The sequence below is a fragment of the Moschus berezovskii genome, chromosome 4, assembly GCF_049115385.1.
Source record: "Moschus berezovskii isolate FMDL1 chromosome 4, NW_MosBer_1.0, whole genome shotgun sequence".
Classification (NCBI taxonomy): Eukaryota; Metazoa; Chordata; class Mammalia; order Artiodactyla; family Moschidae; genus Moschus; species Moschus berezovskii.
The window spans coordinates 124,227,697-124,249,208 of NC_142463.1; the positions used below are offsets into that span (position 1 = coordinate 124,227,697).

The window sequence follows — 21,512 nt, forward strand, 5'->3', positions numbered from 1 at the left end:
GCAGCAATCCTGCATGGCCTGGTCATACAGCAGATTCCGTAACACATGTTTTTCCTGTATATTCAAGATTTTTTATTAAGAAGAATTTCAAATGTTGCAGGAAAGAGAACGGGGTGCAAGAGGATGGTCACATCCCAGGTCTCAGCAAGTCCCTGGGACAGCAGTCATGTTGGGTTCTTGACTTTGTGCAGGAAATAATTCAAGAGCCGGTCATAGTAAAATGAAAGGTTTTTTCAGGGAGATACACACTCCACAGACAGAGTATGGGCCATCTCAGAAGATGAGAGATTCCAGGGTACAGGGTTGTCAGTTTTTATAGGGGTGGGCATTTTTATCAGCTGATGAGTGGGAGGATTATTCTAACTATTTGGGGAAAGGGGTGGGGATTTCCAGGAATTGGACCACTATCCACTTTTTGGCCTTTTGTGATTTGTTGTTGTTTAGTCACTGAGCTGTGTTCAACTCTTTGAGACCCCGTGGACTGCAGCTTGCCAGGCTTCCCTGTCCTCCACTATTTTCTGCAGTTTGCTTAAAATCATGTCTGTTAAGTCGGTGATGCCATCCAACCATCTCATCCTCTGTCATCCCCTTCTTCTCCTGCCCTCAGTCTTTCCCCCCATCAGGGTCTTTTCCAATGAGTTGGCCCTTTGCATCAACTGGCCAAAGTATTGGAGCTTCAACTTCAGCATCAGTCCTTCCAGTGAATATTCAGGGTGATGTCCCTTAGGATTGACTGATTTGATCTGCTGTCTTAGGAACTCTCAAGGGTCTTCTCCAGCACTGCAGTTCAAAAGCATCAATTCTTTGGTGCTCAGCCTTCTTCACAGTCCAACTCTCACATCTGTACAAGACTACTGGAAAAACCATAGCTTTGACTATGCAGACCTTTGTTGTCTAAGTGATGCCTCTGCTTTTTAATATGTTGTCTAGGTTTGTCATAGCTTTTCTTCCAAGGAGCTACTGAAGGTCTTTTAATCTCATGTCTGTAGTCACCGTGCGCAGTGATTTTAGAGCCCAAGAATTATGGTGGCCTAAGAACTGTCTTGGGCCTGTGAGTGCGTCATTTATCATCATGGTTGTGGTTGCGCTCAGACATGTCTGAATCTCTGGCGGCCTCATGGACTGTAGGCCACCAGGCTCCTCTGCCCCTGGAAAGATTTCCCAGGCAAGTGGAGTGGGTTGCCATTTCCTTCTCTGGGGGAATCTTTGCAGATCAGGGATTGAACCAGCATCTCTCTCAGAGGGGGTGGATTCTTTACTGTTGAGCCACCAGGTGAGCTCTAGTTCCTCCTCGTACGTAACACTATACCTTTGAGTTCTGCAGGAAGTAAGGTCCCCAGGCAGGTGAAGGATGTTGACCCTCCCGACTTCAATCTGCTAAAGCTTGGGCTCTGTCAACCTCTTTGCCTGAATTCTATGCTGAACTCTCCTCTGCTCAAGCCCCTTCATACATATGTATGTACTCTTCACTTAAAACTTCCCCAGTTTTGCTAGTGGGGAAATGCTGCTTTGGGAAAGATTCCTGATGTTCTTACTTGCTGCAAGTAATAATAAATCTTTCCTCCTCCTGTTCTTTGGCTTGTTTGTAATTATTGGTTTGACGTCCAACAAGAGGGAAAACCAGTTTTGGGGTAACAGTTGTACCATAAAGTTGTAAACTGTTTCTGGGTATTCAGGTTGTTTCCAGTTGTCTTTTGTTTTGAAACTTCCCTTGTGGTCCTGTGAGTAAGACTCTGTGCTTCTACTTCAGGAGGCATGGTTTCAATTGCTGGCCTGTTTGCTATGCAGCCAAAAAAAAAAAATAGTTGTACAACCAGTTGTCTTGTTTTGTCTATCAGATGTGGTAACATAATTGTGTTTGTCCATATGGACTCTTTAAAAAAAATGCCGAAAGAGGTGATCATCTCCGCTCCCCTCCTCCCATCCTGGCAGAAGGCTGCTCTCAAGTCAGATTGAGTCAGGGTATAAGAAAAACAACTGGGGCAGAAGGCAGGAAGGAGCTCTAGAACCTCCAGGAGACATGGCTGCGTTTACAAGAAGGAAGTACAGATCTTTCAAGTTCTGAGAGTCCTAGGAGAGCAGCTGCTTCCAGCATCTGTTTCCTTCTGAAAATAGGATGTTAAACTATTGTCCCTTTTTGGCTCAGGGTTTGGATTTAATAACCCATCCATTCCTTCACTATGGGCTTTATGAGTCTGGCCTTTCTTATTCCAGAAAGTAAGAAAGGGATTTTTTTTTTTTTTTCTAATCTCCCAACATCTGGGAAGAGGAAGTTGGACAGGTTTCATATTCTGACATTTGTTTTCAATTCCTGCCCTCCAGTGCTGTGTGGCTGATACATTTGTAGTTGCTTTTCCCTTTGGGGCATTAAGTAATTTCAGACATGTGTACCTGAATCACTGCTCTGCTGCGGGCATGGGGTGGGGGTGGGGACGGGGTAAGGGAGGAATAGCATAGCTAAGGTTAACTTGCTTAAGACCTGAGGTTTCCCTTCCCCTGATAAGGACTCCATGGAGACTGAGTTTTGAATTCAGTCTAGGTTCTTTCCCTTGCTTTGAATAGAATTGGCTGTGGGAAGGGGAGGACTTTGTTTTTTGCATAAGCTTTTTATTTTTTGGCCACATCACATGGCATGTGGGATCTTAGTTCCCTGACCAGAGATGAAACCTGAGCCCCCTGCAGTGAAGTGCAGAATCTTAATCACTGGACTGCCAGGGAAGTCCCTTGGTTTTGTTTTGTTTTTTAATTACAGTTTCTTTCAATTAGATAAATGAAATATAAAATCTAACCTTATTTTGTAGAGACTCTCTTAGAATGTACAATAGGCTCAGAGGAATATGGATCATTTTGCAAAGCGATGTCCTTGCTCTTGCTGGCCCAGAAGAACCCCAGAGACTTTGTTTATAACATGTCTGGGTGTTCCTATCTGGTTAAAAGCCCTGATCTTTTTTACATGTAAGTCATTGCTGAAGGAAGTGGGTCTGGCAGGGAGGGAAATGGCTCTGAAAAGTGTGTTCAAGGATCTTGGTCCCAAAGAATGTGAAACATCTGTGGAGCATGGGGCTGCTGGCAGACAGAAAGTGCCACGCTGCTCGTATCCTGCAGCAGTTGAAGCAGCTGAACCAGGGTCCCGTGTGAAAGGACATGAGCCAGCACTGCGTCATCAGGAAGGCGTACATGCCACAGAGGGTGCGGCATGGCTCCTCAGGCACAGGACACCTCAGGACACGCCAGGCTCAGAGAGGAGGCTCGGCTCATGATTGAGTGTTGGCTGAATGCGGCTGGGCAGGAGAGAAAACAGCCCAGGGGAGAGAAGTGGAGTAAACTAAGGAGGAGAGCTGGCACTCGGCTGGAAACAACTGGCCTCTGTTCATGTCCTCCCTCAAAAATACCATGAGAGAAAGTGAAAGAGTTAGGTTCATTATAAGTTTTCTATTTCAATTAATTTCAAGCTCATAGACTGTGACTCTCTAAGGGCCACCCTTCAGGCCTCCTCCTCCCTATGGGCCAGCACGCATTAAAGTCATTGCAGAATGCAATCCCTTCCTGTGGAGGCAAAAGCCCAGTAAAGCAACCTCACCACTGTATGACTTGACATTAGACTAACATGTGATCTCTTATTAAGCATTAGTTTGGCATCCTGGAATCACATTAAATGGAGAAATATTGGGTTGGCCAAAAACCTTGTTCAAGGTTTTCCATACGATGTTACAAAAACCTGAACAAAATTCTTTCAGTTCAGGTTTGGCCAACCCAATACATATTGATAAAAGGTTTAGCTTAACTGGCATGATACATTTTCTCTTATGTAGTAATAATTACCCTCTGATCCAAGCTGGTGTTATTCTCTGTCACAGATATGTCCCAGCTCAATCTCCAGTGGTTCTGTTTTGGCATTTTAAGGTTAATGCTCTTATAGCAGTGTCCTAGATAATAGCTACAGGCCACATGAGACCATTAATTTAAATTAATTAAAATTAAATTTAAAATTCAAATCCTCAGTCTCAAGTACTCACTAGCTACATGTGGCGAAGGACAGTGCAGGGAGAGAACATTTCCTTCATCACAGAAAATTCTATTGGACAGCGATAGTGCAGACCACACAGGAGTTATCAAAGTTTTGAAGAGTTGTGCCAGATTATACACACACACACATGCTCACATCATCTCCCCACACCCCTTTCCTCTCTTGCTATAGAGGAAAGTGAAGTGAAAGTGAAAGTCGCTCAGTCGTGCCGGCTCTGCAACCTGATGGGCTATACAGTCCACGGAATTCTCCAGGTCAGATTACTGGAGAGGGTAGCCTTTCCCTTCTCCAGGGAATCTTTCCAACCCAGGGGTCAAACCCAGGTCTCCCGCATTGCAGACGGATTCTTTACCAGGTGTGCTGGTGGGAATATGAATATGCCTTACAGTGGGGGTCCTGGGGGTTGCCACTCTGCAGTGAATAGATGGAGCTCACTAGTGCCGACTGTGTCCCACACACTGGGGGCATGTAGGATGCAACTGTGAAGACAGGGCATGCTGACAGCCTTCTAATGTTTGACCCTACACCAAGAGTGTCCCCAAGGGGACAGAAAGATGACGGAGACAGAATCCCTACTCTTGGAAAGTTCAGAGGAGACAGCCCCACAGTCACAGGGAGCTCTAGGCGAGCAGCTCTAGGGAGAAAGGATAACTGCCTGTGCAACACGGATGACCTGCTAAACCCAGCTCGGGGCCAGAAACATTCAAAAGCAAGCTGGGAGAATTCCAGGAGACTTGGGTGAAGACCATTCCAGATGGAGGGACCAACCTGAACTTTCAGGGTGGGAGTGAGGCTCATGTGATTGCAGCATCAGATTTGGTGAAGAACCAGGTCTTGAACAGAACAGCTTTAGGCTATCGAAGCAACAGTCTTAAGGAAACTCCCGTGTCAGTCATGCATAAATGTGCGGTGATTCCCCGGTGGCTCAGCAGGAAAGAATCTGCCTGCAATGCCGGAGACTCAGGAGATGCAGGTTCGTGGGTTCAATCCCTGAGTCAGGAAGACTCCCTGAAGGAGAAAGTGGCAGCCCACTCCAGGGTTCTTGCCAGGAAAATCCCATGGACAGAGGAGCCTAGCAGGCTAGAGTCCATGGGGTCACAAAGAGTTGAATGACTAAGCACAGGTCTTGAAAGCCCCACATTCTAGGCTAAGAAATTGGAAGGTTGTCCTGAAGGCAAATAGGGATTTTAAGTAGAGGAGTAACAAATGAGGATTTGCTTTTTAGCAAGCTTATGCTGCCAGTTGGTGGAGGATAGAAATCTGAAATTAAGAGGCTAGTGAATTATGTGGCTATTACAGAGCTTCATCCGAGATGACAGAACCAGATTTTCAGCAGTGGTGGGAATGTAACTGGGAAAGGTTAATTTTGAATTTATCCTGGGTCTACTTCTGTGACTTTAACCCTCATCTTGCCTTTTTTCTTATTGTAGGCATACATAATATGAAGGACTGTAAGGAAGTAAAACTAACACATTCCCCAGCCTGAGGTTTGCCATTCTAGAGGACATTGCAAGGATTAAATAGTCTTTTTATTTTGTTTCCTCACTTCCCCTCATCTCTGATACATAAAAGAAACTGGCAATCAGGCCCTGACAAGATGGTTATTTTGAGGCACTAGCCTGCCATCTTCTTGTTCAGCCGGCTCACCGATAAAGTCCCTTCTTCATCCCAATACCTCGTCTCAGATTTATTGGCCTATCGTACAGTGAGCAGAGCGAGCTCAAACTTGGTAATAGAGATAGAGATGAGGAGGAGGGATCTAAGAAGTATTAGGCAGAACATTAAAGGACATTGGTAGAATATGACGAGCTGGTGAATTAAAGAGAGAAGAGTCATGGTGAGCAGTGACTGGGACCATCAAGAGAGATGACAAACTGTGTCATAGGTGACCTTAGGTGGGGTTGAAGAGCTGGAGTTAAAAGGCTGGGGTTGGGTGGGAGGGAACAAGGAGTGAATTAATACTCTTTCAGTAACAGGAAACATGCAAGTGTTTGAAACTTTTCAGTCCTTAGTTTATGCAACCTCTATGTATTTGTTCATTTTGAATGTTCTCCTTGAAAAGCCAGTCTCTGATTCCAGTATCTACTATTCTAATATCTTTCAAGTCAGTGCCCTTATCTCTATCTCCACTGTCCTTTCATTACTGTAGGACATCCTATCCCAGGCTTGCAATGGTAACCATCTCCTAGCATTCATGTTGGCCTAGCTTGCTTCCAATCCGTTCTCCACCAAGAGGGTGGTCTTTCTAAAACAGAAATGTGGTCCACGCACATCTTCAGTAAAGCCATTCAGTGACATATAGCTGGCGGGATAAACACTCAACCTCTAAACTGCCTGGCCCACAAGGCCTTAAGTGACCAGATCCTGCCTGCCTCCTAGGGCTCACTCACACACCTCCCCTTGCTGCAGACCAAGTGGGAGTACCCAGGCTCTCCATGGCCTCCAAGCTTCTCCAGCACCAGTTCCTAATGTGAAACCTCTTTACCTGGCTAAGTCCAATTTCCTCTTCCAGGAAGCTTCCTAGAACCTTCTAAAGACATGTTAACATATGTGCCTCTATTTTTACTCGCCAGCAAACTCTGTGCAGTGTTCTTCATTGCTCTGAATTTAACTGACTGACTCTTCTTTCTACAGAATTGGGGCTTCCCTGGTGGCTTAGATGATACAGAAGATGTGGGTTCAATCCCTGGGATGGGAAGATCCCCTGAAGAAAGCAAAGGCAACCCACTCCAGTATTGTTGCCTGGAGAATTCCATGGACGGAGGAGCCTGGGGGGCTACAATCCATGAGGTTGCAGAGTCGGACATGATTGAGCGACTAACACAATAACATGTTGGGTGCATATATCTGAATTAACTCATATCAACCTTATAAGATGCATACTAACATCACCCTCAACTTATAAACAAGGGAACTGAGACACAAAGAGAGTAAATAAATTGCCCATGGACACAAAGCTAGCAACTGGCAGTATGGGGAACCAATCCAGTGAGGCCCCAGGTCCACATTTGTGGAAAAAAAAAATATTGCCTGCCATTCCAGTTCTACAAGGATCAAGCCATTAGACACAGTAGTTGCCTCTGGGGAATTCAGGGTGGAGGAAAACAGGAAGAATTCTGTACTTTGGATATCAGCCCCTAGTTAGTTAAGAAACTTATCTATGGAAAATTTTCACAGACCCCAGATTCTTTCATCTTCCCATACATAAAAAACACTAAAATCATTAATCTGAGATGTCTGTTCTTTGTGATTAGCAGTAATATTTTTTATGTCCAACTACATATTTTTTTTTCCAGCAGAAAAATTCATATTTATCTTGGCTCCTCTCCTACCTTTTGGGAAAAATTTCTCATCTATGTGAGGTACTAGGACACTGAATATACACAACTCACAGCTCTTACACTGTGCGTGTTTTTCAAAAAATCGATATCTATAACCATTATCCAGACTATTTCTTCTTCATCGTTGTAACCTGAGTACAGAGCCGAGCCAGTATAGTAATTTTTGTTGATCTCCCTGATAGTCCATACTGCTTACTCATTCAATAAATATTAGGTTCCTCTTTCTAAGAGTGCCTGCAAGAATTAATTCAAGATGATCAAATGAAAATAGTGTTTAATTCACTAATTCATGCTTCCTGAGCACTGACTGTACGTCCAGGCACCGGGAATGCTGCTGGAGGCAGGGAGTGAGGACAGAGCCTCTGCCCTGTAAGAAGCCACAGACTTGGGGAGAAGCGTCCACAGCTCATGGGAAGGGAGGAAGGAGGAAGAAAGAAAGGAGGAAGGGAGAAAGGAAGAGGAAAAGGTAGATCTTCACTTATTCATTACTCTGTTCCTGGAAGCTTCACGAAATTATCTGCCTTCTCCTAAGAAGAATTCTAGCCAGAATCTGCTTTCTCAAGTGATGTTCCTGAACACCATATGCTGGAAACTTCTTAAAGATACTGAATAGAGCTACCGTGGAAGCTGACATGGTTCTAAGTGTTCAGGACTGAGGCTGTGGGTTGGAAGACAAAAGCTTGGCTCTTGACCAGAAAACGGTTTCCTGGGCTGCCTCCAGAGCAAAGAGTTCACGTTGCCATCTGCTGCCTGCGGAGAAGATGGACCTGCGCCCAGCCTGTTGTTCAGTTCAGTTCGGTTCAGTCGCTCAGTCGTGTCCGACTCTTTGCAACCCCATGAATCACAGCACGCCAGGCCTCCCTGGCCATCACGAACTCCTGGAGTTCACTCAAACTCATGTCCATCGAGTCGGTGATGCCATCCAGCCATCTCATTCTCTGTCGTCCCCTTCTCCTCCCGCCCCCAATACCTCCCAGCATCAGAGTCTTTTCCAGTGAGTCAACTCATCGCATGAGGTGGCCGAAGTATTGGAGTTTCAGCTTCACCATCAGTCCTTCCAATGAACACCCGGGATTGATCTCCCTTAGAATGGACTGGTTGGATCTCCTTGCAGTCCAAGGGACTCTCCAGAGTCTTCTCCAACACCACAGTTCAAAAGCATCAATTCTTCGGCGATCACCTTTCTTCACAGTCCAACTCTCACATCCATACATGACCACTGGAAAAACCATAGCCTTGACTAGATGGACCTTTGTTGGCAAAATAATGTCTCTGCTTTTTAATACACTATCTAGGTTGGTCATGACTTTCCTTCCAAGGAGTAAGCGTCTTTTAATTTCCTGGCTGCAATCAGCATCTGCAGTGATTTTGGAGCCCCCAAAAATAAAGTCTGACACTGTTTCCACTGTTTCCCCATCTATTTCCCATGAAGTGATGGGACCAGATGCCATGATCTTTGTTTTCTGAGTGTTGAGCTTCAAGCCAACCTTTTCACTCTCCTCTTTCACTTTCATCAAGAGGCTTTTTAGTTCCTCTTCACTTTCTGCCATAAAGGTGGTGTCATCTGATATCTGAGGTTATTGATATTTCTCCTGGCAATCTTGATTCCAGCTTGTGCTTCTTCCAGCCCAGCGTTCCTCATGATGTACTCTGCATATAAGTTAAATAAACAGGGTGACAATATACAGCCTTGACACACTCCTTTTCCTATTTGGAACCAGTCTGTTGTTCCATGGCCAGTTCTAACTGTAGCTTCCTGACCTGCATACAGGTTTCTCAAGAAGCAGGTCAGGTGGTCTGGTCCCATCTCTTTCAGAATTTTCCACAGTTTCTTGTGATCCACACAGTCAAAGGCTTTGGCATAGTCAATGAAGCAGAAATAGATGTTTTTCTGGAACTCTCTTGATTTTTCCATGATCCAGTGGATGTTGGCAATTTGATCTCTGGTGCCTCTGCCTTTTCTAAAACCTGCTTGAACATCTGGAAGTTCACGGTTCACATATTGCTGAAGCCTGGCTTGGAGAATTTTGAGCATGACTTTACCAGCGTGTGAGATGAGTGCAACTGTGTGGTAGTTTGAGCATTCTTTGGCATTGCCTTCTTTGGGATTGGAATGAAGACTGACCTTTTCCAGTCCTGTGGCTACTTTTGAGTTTTCCAAATTTGCTGGCATATTGAGTGCAGCACTTTCACAGCATCATTTTTCAGGATTTGAAATAGCTCAATTGGAATTCCGTCACCTCCATTAGCTTTGTTCGTGTGATGCTTTCTAAGTCCAACTTGACTTTACATTCCAAGATGTCTGGCTCCAGGTGAGAGATCACGCCATCATCATTATCTTGGTCATGAAGATCTTTTTTGTACAGTTCTTCTGCGTATTCTTGCCACCTGTTTTTAATATCTTCTGCTTCTGTTAGGTCCATACCATTTCTGTCCTTTATCGAGCCCATCTTTGCATGAAATGTTCCCTTGATATCTCTAATTTTCTTGAAGAGATCTCTTGTTTTTCCTATTCTGTTGTTTTCCTCTATTTCTTTCCATTGATCGCTGAGGAAGGCTTTCTTATCTCTCTTTGCTATTCTTTGGAATTCTGCATTCAGATGCTTATATCTTTCCTTTTCTCCTTTGCTTTTCGCTTCTCTTCTTTTCACAGCTATTTGTAAGGCATCCTCAGACAGTCATTTTGCTTGTTTGCATTTCTTTTCCATGGGGATGGTCTTGGTCCCTGTCTCCTGTACAATGTCACGAACCTCCGTCCAGAGTTCATCAGGCACTTTATCTATCAGATCTAGTCCCTTAAATCTATTTCTTACTTCCACTGTATAATCATCAGGGATTTGATTTAGGTCATACCTGAATGATCTAGTGGTTTTCCCTACTTTCTTCCATTTCAGTCTGAATTTGGCAATAAGGAGTTCATGATCTGAGCCACAGTCAGCTCCTGGTCTTGGTTTTGCTAACTATAGAGCTTCTCCATCTTTGGCTGCAAAGAATATAATCAGTTTGATTTTGGTGTTGACCATCTGGTGATGTCCATGTGTAGAGTCTTCTCTTGTGTTGTTGGAAGAGGGTGTTTGCTATGACCAGTGCGTTCTCTTGGCAAAACTCTATTAGCCTTTGCCCTGCTTCATTCCGTGCTCCAAGGCCAAATTTGCCTGTTACTCCAGGTGTTTCTTGTCTTCCTACTTTTGCATTCCAGTCCCCTATAATAAAAAGGACATCTTTTTTGGGTGTTAGTTCTAAAAGGTCTTGTAGGTCTTCATAGAACTGTTCAACTTCGGCTTCTTCAGCATTACTGGTTGGGGCATCGGCTTGGATTACTGTGATATTGAATGGTTTGCCTTGGAAATGAACAGAAATCATTCTGTCGTTTTTAAGATTGCATCCAAGTACTGCATTTCGGACTCTTTTGTTGACCATGATGGCTACTCCATTTCTTCCAAGGGATTCCTGCCCACAGTAGTAGATATAATGGTCATCTGAGTTAAATTCACCCATTCCAGTCCATTTTAGTTCACTGATTCCTAGAATGTCTATGTTCACTCTTGTCATCTCCTGTTTGACCACTTCCAATTTGCCTTGATTCATGGAACTAACATTCCAGGTTCCTATGCAATATTGCTCTTTACAGCATCGGACTTTGCTTCTATCACCGGTCACATCCACAACTGGGTATTTGTTTTGCTTTGGCTCCATCCCTTCATTCTTTCTGGAGTTATAGGAGCTGGGAATGGCAGACTGGGAGGTGTGGGAACCTGTCACAACCTGTTTAGTTTAGAGTTGAGGAAACTAACGAAAAAGTCACATAGTCAGTCTGTGGTGTAGTCTGGGGCCAGAAAGCAAGTTCAAGATTCCTGTAGAGCCTGAAGTCTGCTCCTCTGGATTCAGATACATAAAATGTAAAATCCCTCATTTGCACTTTGTCTTCCTCTTCTCTATTTCTTTGATCAGTTCTTGGGGAAGTCATTACAGTTCCAGTAACAGACTACCCTACCCCTGTTCACCTCCTCCAGTCTTGCTCTGGCTTGGTGGCAAGCCAATAAAATAAAGTAAAAGACATTTTTGAAGTTTTGGAGGATGAAAGATTGTGGGTGAACCCAGCACCCAGCCTCACTGGAGGACTGGGAGGTGCTGGTAAAGTTAATAGAATGGAGAAGACATGTGCTGGGGGTTGGGAGGACAACACTTCACTCCTAGTCCAGCACAATATCTGCAGAGCAGACCCCCAGCTGCTTGCTTACCTCTGCAATAAGCTCCATGTCAAACAACTCTCTGCTATAGGCCAGCACTGCTCACGCCTGTCTGTGTGCACCCGCTGTCTCTAACACACTCACCTATCTCCACCCACATTTGCCCTCTGCCCTCCGCTGGAAGGGACAGGGTAATCACAACCACTTTGTGTCAGAGGCAGTTCAGCTAAGTCTTCAGAGACATCTGGATTTTGTGTGTGCTACTCTCTCCACAACAAACTGTGGGAAATTCTTCAAGAGATGGGAATACCAGACCATCACATCTGCCTCCTGAGAAATCTATATGCAGGTCAAGAAACAACAGTTAGAACTCGACATGGAACAATGGACTGGTTCCAAACTTGGAAAGGAGTACCTCAAGGCTGTATATTGTCACCCTGATTGTTTAACTTATATGCAGAGTACATCATGTGAAATGCCTGGCTGGATGAATCACTAGCTGGAATCAAGGTTGCCCGGAGAAATATAAATAACCTCAGATATGCAGATGATACCACCCTTATGGCAGAAAGCAAAGAGGAACTAAAGAGCCTCTCGATGGTGAAAGAGGAGAGTGAAAAAGCTGGCTTAAAATTCAGCATTCAAAAAACGAAGATCACGGAATCCAGTCCCATCACTTCATGTCAAGTAGATAGGGAAACAATGGAAACAGTGAGAGACTTTATTTTCTTGGGTTCCAAAATCACTGCGGATGGTGACTGTAGCCATGAAATTGCTTGCTCCTTGAAGAAAAGCTATGACAGATCTAAAAAGTGAAAATGAAGTGCAAGCCTCTCAGTCATGTCCGACTCTTTGCGACCCCATGGATTACACAATCCATGGAATTCTCTAGGCCAGAATACTGGAGTGGGTAGCCTATCCCTTCTCCAGTGATGACAGACCTAAGACAGCATATTAAAAAAGAGACATTACTTTGCTGACAAAAGTCTGTGTAGTCAAAGCTATGATTTTTCCAGTAGTCATGTATGGGTGTAAGAACTGGATCACAAAGAAGGCTGAGTGTCAAAGGAACTTTTGAACTGTGCTGTTGGAAAAGACTTTTGAGAGTCCCTTGGACTGCAAGGAGATCAAACAAGTCAATCCTAAAGGAAATCTGTCCTGAATGTTCACTGGAAGGATTGATGCTGAAGTTGAAGCTCCAATACTTTGCCCACCTGATATGAAGAGCTGACTCATTAGAAAAGACCCTGATGCTGGGAAAGATTGAAGGCAGGAGGAGAAGGGGACGACAGAGGATGAGATGGTTGGATGGCATCACCAACTCAATGGATGTCAGTTTGAGCAAACTCAAACTTGGGAGATGGTGAAGGACAAGGAAGCCTGGTGTGCTGCCGTCCACGGGGTCACAAAGAGTCAGACACGACTGAGTAACTGAACAGAAACAGCTCTCTCCACCATGCTGTTTACTGTGTGCATACCTGTAGTGTAACTATAGTGAGACACAGACTTCTGTGTGACTCAGACAGTAAAGAATCTGTCTGCAGTACAGGAGACCTGGATTCAATCCCTGGGTTGGGAGATCCCCTGGAGAAGGGAATGGCAACCTGTTCTGACATTTTTGCTTGGAGAATTCCATGGACAGATAAGCCTGGTGGGCTACAGTCCATGGGGTTGCAAAGAGTCAGACATGACTGGGCGACTAACATGGGCTAAGTGAGTTTGACTTGTATGTCTGATTCCTCTACTGGATGTATGAGCTCACCAAGATCAAGAATTATGTCTTTTACATCTTTGTATTTTCAGTTCAGTTCAGTTCAGTCACTCAGTCATGTCCGACTCTTTGCAACCCCATGAATCACAGCACGCCATGCCTCCCTGTCTTTGTATTTTAATCTCTGGTATTTAATCCATGCCCAATGCACAGTGATTAGTCAAAAAAAAAAAAAACTGTTAGCTGGATGAGTATATAAGTGAATGATGAAGATGAATGATACATAAAGCAATGGAGCTAATAAGAGAGCGCATGGGACAAGTATGCCAAAGTCAGCTACAGACTGGCACCTGCCAGGAGCACTCTCCAGCAAGGGAACAACACCAGCGTGGGCATTTGCATCTGCCTGTACTGCTGCATCTGCTGACCTTCCACACCCCCGGAGGGAATTCAGGGTAGAGAGTGAGGCACTCTGTGCTCCAGAGAAACTGGTGGAACAGGTCTTTAGAGACATATTTTTGGGAACTGATTTCAGGATCCGAATCCTTGTATCTCCTCATATCTAGAAAAGCACTAAATCCTTTATGGTGACATCGGCTCCTCGTGACTAGCAGAAAACCTCACTTAAAGTAAGCACTTCATTGCACTGAACTCCCCTTCACCAAAATCTTATACATTGACTTTCCTCCACTGCTGCTTTGGAACAGTCCCTGAGAGCCACCTGAGGTGCTGTCTTTCAGGCTGCAGTTCTCATTTTGCCCCAAATAAAACTTAACTCTCAACTCTCATGTTCTGCATCTTTTTAGTTGACACAACTTTCAAGATGATAGCTTTGAAGGGGACAATGTTTACGTGAAGCTTAATATTTGATGCACTTATTTAAAATCGGCCATGTCTGATACTAATTCTTTTCACTCATATAGCATGTTATGATTTTCAATGCCTCTTCATCTTTACTGTCTTCCTTGATACTCATACTCATGTGCTGAAATAGAGAGGTTAAGTGATGAGCCCCAGGAATAAATATGCTTAAAGCAGAGCTTATGTTGGAACCTAATGCTCTGACCTCCCAGGCTGCTGTCCTTTTCACCAGGCCAGGGCCCAGCCTCTGTGGCTAAACTAGTACCAACTGGCATTATCCAACCTCCTTAAGTGGTCATAATTCAGTTATATCACCAGGAGGAAAAACATGGCTTTGCCTCTTGCCAAAGGACAATGAAACGTTAGCCTGTTAAAAGAAGGCTCAGATGGCACACTGCCTTTGGAAATCCCTATGAGAACTGGAGGTGTCCATTAAAGTCAGACATGAAAACCCTCCTTCTAGGATCGAAAGGTGAAGAGTCAACAGATCTCCTCGGGCACCTACTTGAGGAGGCCACCTGGGTTTGTGAAATGCACCAACAGGAGGGAACTGTGGCAGCACAGAGAAAGGCTGACTCTCCGTGTGTTCCAGGGGCACCATCAGAGCAGAGTGCCTATGGCAATTGCTCCTTCTGCCAAAGAGCGACAGTGAGCACAGATGGCTTCTCCCACATCTGGGAAGTGAAGTTAAATGCTATTACTTTGCTAAATACAGAAATATGTAAACTCTAAGCACGTAAAGACACCCACCTCAAAACTGCTAATATTTCGATTTTGAAAAATTTATTTCCATAGATCCATGATGCATGCAGTCAGAAGGGCTTTGGAGGCTGTAGTCAGGCACAACAAAGACATGTCTTTTCAAATTTTGACCTTACAGACCATGAAGAGAAGTTGCTAATTTTCAGTTCTGGGCAACATACAAAAGACATAACACTGGACATTTAAAAACAACCGTTTTCAGTTTAATAGATTACATAGAAGCCTATCTGCCACAAAATGTATCATTTTGATACAATTCTGCATGGGCTGAAAATAAAAAAGATAAGCTAAAACAGCATTAAAGGCAAAGGGAATTTGTGTAAAGCTGGAAGAAAGGCAAGCATGACATCTCTGACCCTCCAGACAGAGGAGAAAACAGAGATCTGGTTCTGTGTCTGAAGAGAACAAGTATGCAGGAACCTGGAAGACGCTGCCTATACGGAAAGGTTAATAGTGGATAATCACAAGAGAATGAGTCATTAAAACCTTTGTTCTCTTTCATGAAAGGTTAGAAAGGATTGTCCAGAATGTTAACTCTCATCAGGAATTTGTTTTTCTGAATATCCTGCATGTTTACCTTGCCTGATACAACTTTTTCCCATGATGGGAGATTCAAGAGTGTTTGAAGCCATTGGTCTCCTGTTAACTCAGAGTTTGAGTACCACCATTCCTGAGAGGAGAAAAAGAGAGCACAGAATTCATCACTGCTCCTCAGCTGGTATGGTCAAGAGTGGTCTAATAACAGAAATGGTCAAATGTACCTGAGCTTTTAAAATGAACAATGACTTTTGCTACCCACTCTAGGCTAACTCTAACACATGGAGGAGAAACTTCATTTACTTCTCCAACAAATACTGAGTACAAGGCACTGTGTTGGAGACTAAATGATTTTTGTGTTCCAATCGTTCATATTCTCGAGGACAGGTAAGACATGGACATGAATGTAACACAAAGTGGAGGGTGGTGAGAGTGACGAGAAGGTGGTGGTGGTGGTTAGTCTCTCAGTTGTGTCTGGCTCTTTGCGGCCCCATGGACTGCTGCCCGCCAGGTTCCTCTGCACATGGGATTTTCTAGGCAAGAATACCAGGGTTGCCATTTCCTCTTATAAGAGATCTTCCTGACCCAGGGATCAAACCCATGTCTCCTGCGTTTGCTGATTCTTTACCAATGAGCCAACTGGGAAGCCCCATGCAAAGGTAGAGATCTTGCTAAAGGGGATTTGAAGGAGGGGAGGATCCCATGAGAACTCAAAGGGGAAGAGGAGGTGCAAATACCAAACTTATGGACATGTCATCCCTTTTAAGAGTACAGAAAGGCCTCTGATGGCCTTCCACACCCAGTGAAATCCAAAGCAGGTAGTGGGCTTATTGGGCTCCTGAACATCCCCTGTGAGCGTCTCCCCCAGCTTGCTAGCGGATGCTACATACTTTGCTCATGCTCAGCCAGCATTTCTCCAGCACATTCCCTTGAGTCTCACAGAGCTGTAAGGCTGTGTTCAGGAAGAGGTCACAGTTCTGGCCCTCTCCCATCAGTATACAGACATAGGCCATCAGGTGGTAGAGCCTTGGGTAGAAGACAGGCCCAGTGGTGTTTTGAGCCACCAGATTCTCCAAGTTCTAATGGAAAAAGCAACACAATAGAGTCAGAAAGTGATCCTTGACTGAAAGGATTGTTCCATCTCACATCATCTGGGATCATTTCAAGGGTATAAGCAATCAAGTAAAAAGGCACGTTACAGAAACATACATAGACAGTAGTAGAGCTTAGATGATAAAAGTAACTACAGTGGCCCCAGGGGCCTACCCCAACCAAGAATGTTGGGGTCTGCTCATTAACCCTTCTTAGCAACCATTCTTAAAAAATGAAACTGAGTCCCTCTGAAACTAAGTTCCCCTGCTGAGTTTATGATTAACTTCTTTACCCAAAACTTTATTATCTTTCTTGTCTTGCCCCATTTCCCTCAAGATTTTGACTTGAGGACTATCGAAGAAAGCAGGGGACTGAAACTGAGTGAACGCCTCAGGGCCCTCCCATGTACCAAAGCCCTTCTATGTCCCCTGTTTCTTGTTTGTAGGAAAAGGCTTCAGTCTCCTAGCTCTTTCCTGAGTCCCAAAGGGCAAATTCAAGCAGTTACTAATTAGGGAAGTAAGGGAATGTAGGGAAAAACCAGTCAAGAAACTATAGTTCAGTAATTAAAAAGTGATAAAAAAAGAGTCTGAGCTCTTCCCCAAGGAAAATGCATGACAATCTGAAACATATCTTTGAGTTCTTCTGTAGGAACTAAGACCCTCACCCAGCTACAGGATGCTGACTCCATGCTGACTATAAGACATAGACCCCAGACTGGTTGGAACCAGAAGGTTGATGATTAAGATTGGTGAAACACCATACCTCACCACCAGCCAATCAGAATAAAGTCATATACACTGCAGCCCTCACTCCAAATGTTGCCTTTAAAAACCTTTCCTTGAAAGTCATTGGGGAGTTTGTGTTTTTTGAATATGAGCCACCCATTCTCATTGCTGGGCCTGACAATAAATTCTGTACTTTCCTTCACCACTACCTGGTGTCAGTAAATTAACTTTGCTATGTGGCCAGCAAGCAAACCAAAGTTCAGTTCAGTAACAATAGCAACATTTTCTTTTGCTTACCAAAGCAGTATAATTTTTAAAATTTAGAGAATTAAACCTCAACTGAAAAAAAAATGTAAACACTGAAAAGGGGTAAAAGAAGGAGAGAAACAAACAGCACAGAATTTAAAAAAAATATATAGAAAAAAAAAAAAGAATCACTCATAACCCTAACACCTAAAAAAAATTATTTTGACATTTGGATATACACTTTGACATTTGGATATACATTTTTATTTCTTTGCTGTGGACAGGGAGTGTTGCCCACCATCCCAGTTCTACAAGAATCAAACCATTAGTCACTGCAGCCACCCATCAATGGTGTGCCTGAAAAAAACAGAAGTGTCCTGTGCTTTGGATACTGGTCATCGATAGTTAAGATGCATATCTAGGGAATAATTTCAATGAATCCAAATCCTTGCATCGTCTATACATAGAAAAGTGTTTAAATCATTAACTTGTGATGTTGTTCTTTGTGATTGGCAGTAATCTGTTGATGTTTCTCCCAGGGAAACACTCCTATATATCCTGCCCCCTTCCTTACTTCCTCAGAGCAGTTACTTTAAAGCTATCTGTGAGGCTTCCTCCAAGCTACAGCTATAATCCTCAGTAAGAACCTTGAGTTGGCCTAAAACTCAACATTCAGAAAACTAAGATCATGCCATCTGGTCCCATCACTTCATGGGAAATAGATGGGGAAACAGTGGAAGCAGTGTCAGACCTTATTTTTTGAGGCTCCAAAGTCACTGCAGATGGTGACTGCAGCCATGAAATTAAAAGACACATACTCCTTGGAAGGAAAGTTATGACCAACCTAGATAGCATATTAAAAAGCAGAGATATTACTTTGCCAACAAAGGTCCGTCTAGTCAAGGATATGGTTTTTCCAGTGGTCATGTATGGATGTGAGAGTTGGACTGTGAAGAAAGCTGATCGCCGAAGAATTGATGCTTTTGAACTGTGGTGTTGGAGAAGACTCTGGAGAGTCCCTTGGACTGCAAGGAGATCCAACCAGTCCATCCTAAAGGAGACCAGTCCTGGGTGTTCATTAGAAGGACTGATGCTGAGGCTGAAACTCCAATACTTTGGCCACCTCATACAAAGAGTTGACTCATTGGAAAAGACCCTGATGCTGGGAGGTATTGGGGGCAGGAGGAGAAGGGGATGACAGAGAATGAGATGGCTGGATGGCATCACTGACTCGATGGACATGAGTTTGGGTGAACTCCGGGAGTCGGTGATGGACAGGGAGGCCTGGCATGCTGCGATTCATGGGGTTGCAAAGAGTTGGACATGACTGAGCGACTGAACTGAAGAACCCTGAACAAAATCTAACTTGCAACGTCAGTTGGCGCTATCTCACACACACACACACACACACATTCATACTTATACCACCACATCATACTAAATGGCAGTTCAAAATATTTTTTTCTCACTTAGTACAACATTATGAACCTTTTCCAATGACATGATTCTTTAACATCAGATCTCACAAATCCAAATGCTGACAGAGTCATGTAAGAAACATAAATAAGAGGTAAGATAACTCAAAAGCCTCTTGATGAAAGTGAAAGAGGAGAGTGAAAAGGTTGGCTTGAAGCTCAACATTCAGAAAACAGAGATCATGGCATCTGGTCCCATCACTTCATGGGAAATAGATGGAAAAACAGTGGAAACAGTGTCAGACTTTATTTTTTGGGGCTCCAAAATCACTGCAGATGCTGATTGCAGCCAGGAAATTAAAAGACACTTACTCCTTGGAAGGAAAGTTATGACCAACCTTGATAGTATATTAAAAAGCAGAGACATTACTTTGCCAACAAAGGTCCGTCTAGTCAAGGATATGTTTTTTCCCGTGGTCATGTATGGATGTGAGAGTTGGACTGTTAAGAAAGCTGATCGCTGAAGAATTGATGCTTTTGAACTGTGGTGTTGGAGAAGACTCTGGAGAGTCCCTTGGACTGCAAGGAGATCCAACCAGTCCATTCTAAAGGAGATCAATCCTGGGTGCTCATTGGAAAGACTGATGCTAAAACTGAAACTCCAATACTTTGGCCACCTCATGAGACGAGTTGACTCACTGGAAAAGACTCTGATGCTAGGAAAGGTTGGGGGCGGGAGGAGAAGGGGACGACGGAGAATGAGATGGCTGGATGGCATCACCGACTCTGTGGACATGAGTTTGAGTGAGCTCCGGGAGTTGGTGATGGACAAGGAGGCCTGGCGTGCTGTGATTCAAGGGGTCGCAGAGAGTCGGACACGACTGAGCGACTGAACTGAACTGAACTGAAGATAAGATAAGATAGGAAGCAGGAGATTATGTCATTCTGGAGAGAGTGTGACCTAAATGCCACCCTTCATCAGTTCCAGCCAATAGCTTCCCCTTAGAATTGGGGCTTAGAGTCACCAGATACTGCAATTTTTAAAAGAAGAGTCAGAAATTCAGATTTTTTTAATATGAAAGTTTCTTAATGTTTAAATATACCATTTCTGACTACTATATATATATCATATATAATAAATATAAAAGCATTGGACACAACTTAAAATATATATATATATATTTAATATATTAAATATATATTTAAATATATATAATATATATATATTTAAAAAATATATATATTTTTAAGTTGTGTCCAATGCTTTTGTGAACCCATGGACTGTAGCCTGCCAGGGTCCTCTTTCTGTTGGACTTCCCTGGCAAGAATGATGGAGTGGGTTGTAATTTCCTCCTGCAGAGATAACCAGCATTTTGAAAGGGATATCACTTTTTTTCCCTCTAGTTTTTTAATACCATAAGTCTGAGATCAACATCTTCATATATATAATTTTTGTTTACCATCTGATTATCTCCTTAGGGTCATTCCTAGGAGGAGAATTAAATGATGTGCATATTTTAAAGATAATTATGCATTTTGCCAGAATGCTGTCTAGAAAGTTTATGAGAGTCCTTCAGAGTATTAATGTCTTCTCTGTTGTCTGCTAATTTGACCATCAACAAGACAATGTCCTATTGTTTTATTTCATTTACTTCAATATCATTGAAAACAGAGGAACCAGAGATCAAACTGCCAACATTCATTGGATCATAGAAAAAGCAAGGGAATTCCAGAAAAGCATCTACTTCTGCTTCATTGACTAAAGCCCTTGATCATGTGGATCACAACAAACTGCAAATTTCTTCAAGAGATGGGAATACCAGACCACCTTACCTGCCTCCTAAGAAACCTGTATGCAGGTCAAGAAGCAACAGGTAGAACTGGACATGAAACAACGAACTGATTCAAAATTTGGAAAGGAGTACATCAAGGCTGTATATTGTCACTTTGCTTATTTAATCTATATTCAGAGTACATCATGTGAAATGCCAGGTTGGATGAATCAAAAGCTGGAATCAAGATTCAGTTCAGTTCAGTCGCTCAGTCATATCTGACTCTTTGCAACCCCATGAATCACAGCATGCCAGGCCTCCCTGTCCATCACCAACTCCTGGAGTTCACTCAAATTCATGTCCATCAAGTCAGTGATGCCATCCAGCCATCTCATTCTCTGTCGTGCCCTTCTCCTCCTGCCCTCAATCCCTCCAAGTATCAGGGTCTTTTCCAGTGAGTCAACTCTTTGCATGAGGTGGCCAAAGTATTGGAGTTTCTTTCAGCTTTAGCATCAGTCCTTCCAATGAACACCAGGACTAAACTGCTTTAGAATGGACTGGCTGGATCTCCTTGCAGTCCAAGGGAATCTCCAGAGTCTTCTCCAACACCACAGTTCAAAAGCATCAATTCTTCGGCGATCAGCCCTCTTCACAGTCCAGCTCTCACATCCATACATGACCACTGGAAAAACCATAACCTTGACTAGACGGACCTTGGTTGGCAAAGTAATGTCTCTGCTTTTTAATATACTATCTAGGTTGGTCGTAACTTTCCTTCCAAGGAGTAAGCGTCTTTTAATTTCCTGACTGCAATCAGCATCTGCAGTGATTTT

General features: G+C 43.6%; 1 protein-coding gene across 1 annotated transcript in view; it reads right to left on the reverse strand.

Moving 5' to 3' along the window:
• Positions 1 to 15,400: 15,400 nt before the first annotated feature.
• ADCY10 (adenylate cyclase 10) overlaps positions 15,401 to 21,512 on the reverse strand; it is an 85,648-nt gene continuing 79,536 nt past the window's right edge. Inside the window, exons 31-32 of the mRNA XM_055402320.2 lie at positions 16,320 to 16,508; positions 15,401 to 15,562 (exon numbers count right to left, since the gene is read on the reverse strand). Coding sequence (XP_055258295.1) covers positions 15,401 to 15,562; positions 16,320 to 16,508 — 351 coding nt within the window. The remainder of the gene's footprint in view (positions 15,563 to 16,319; positions 16,509 to 21,512) is intronic.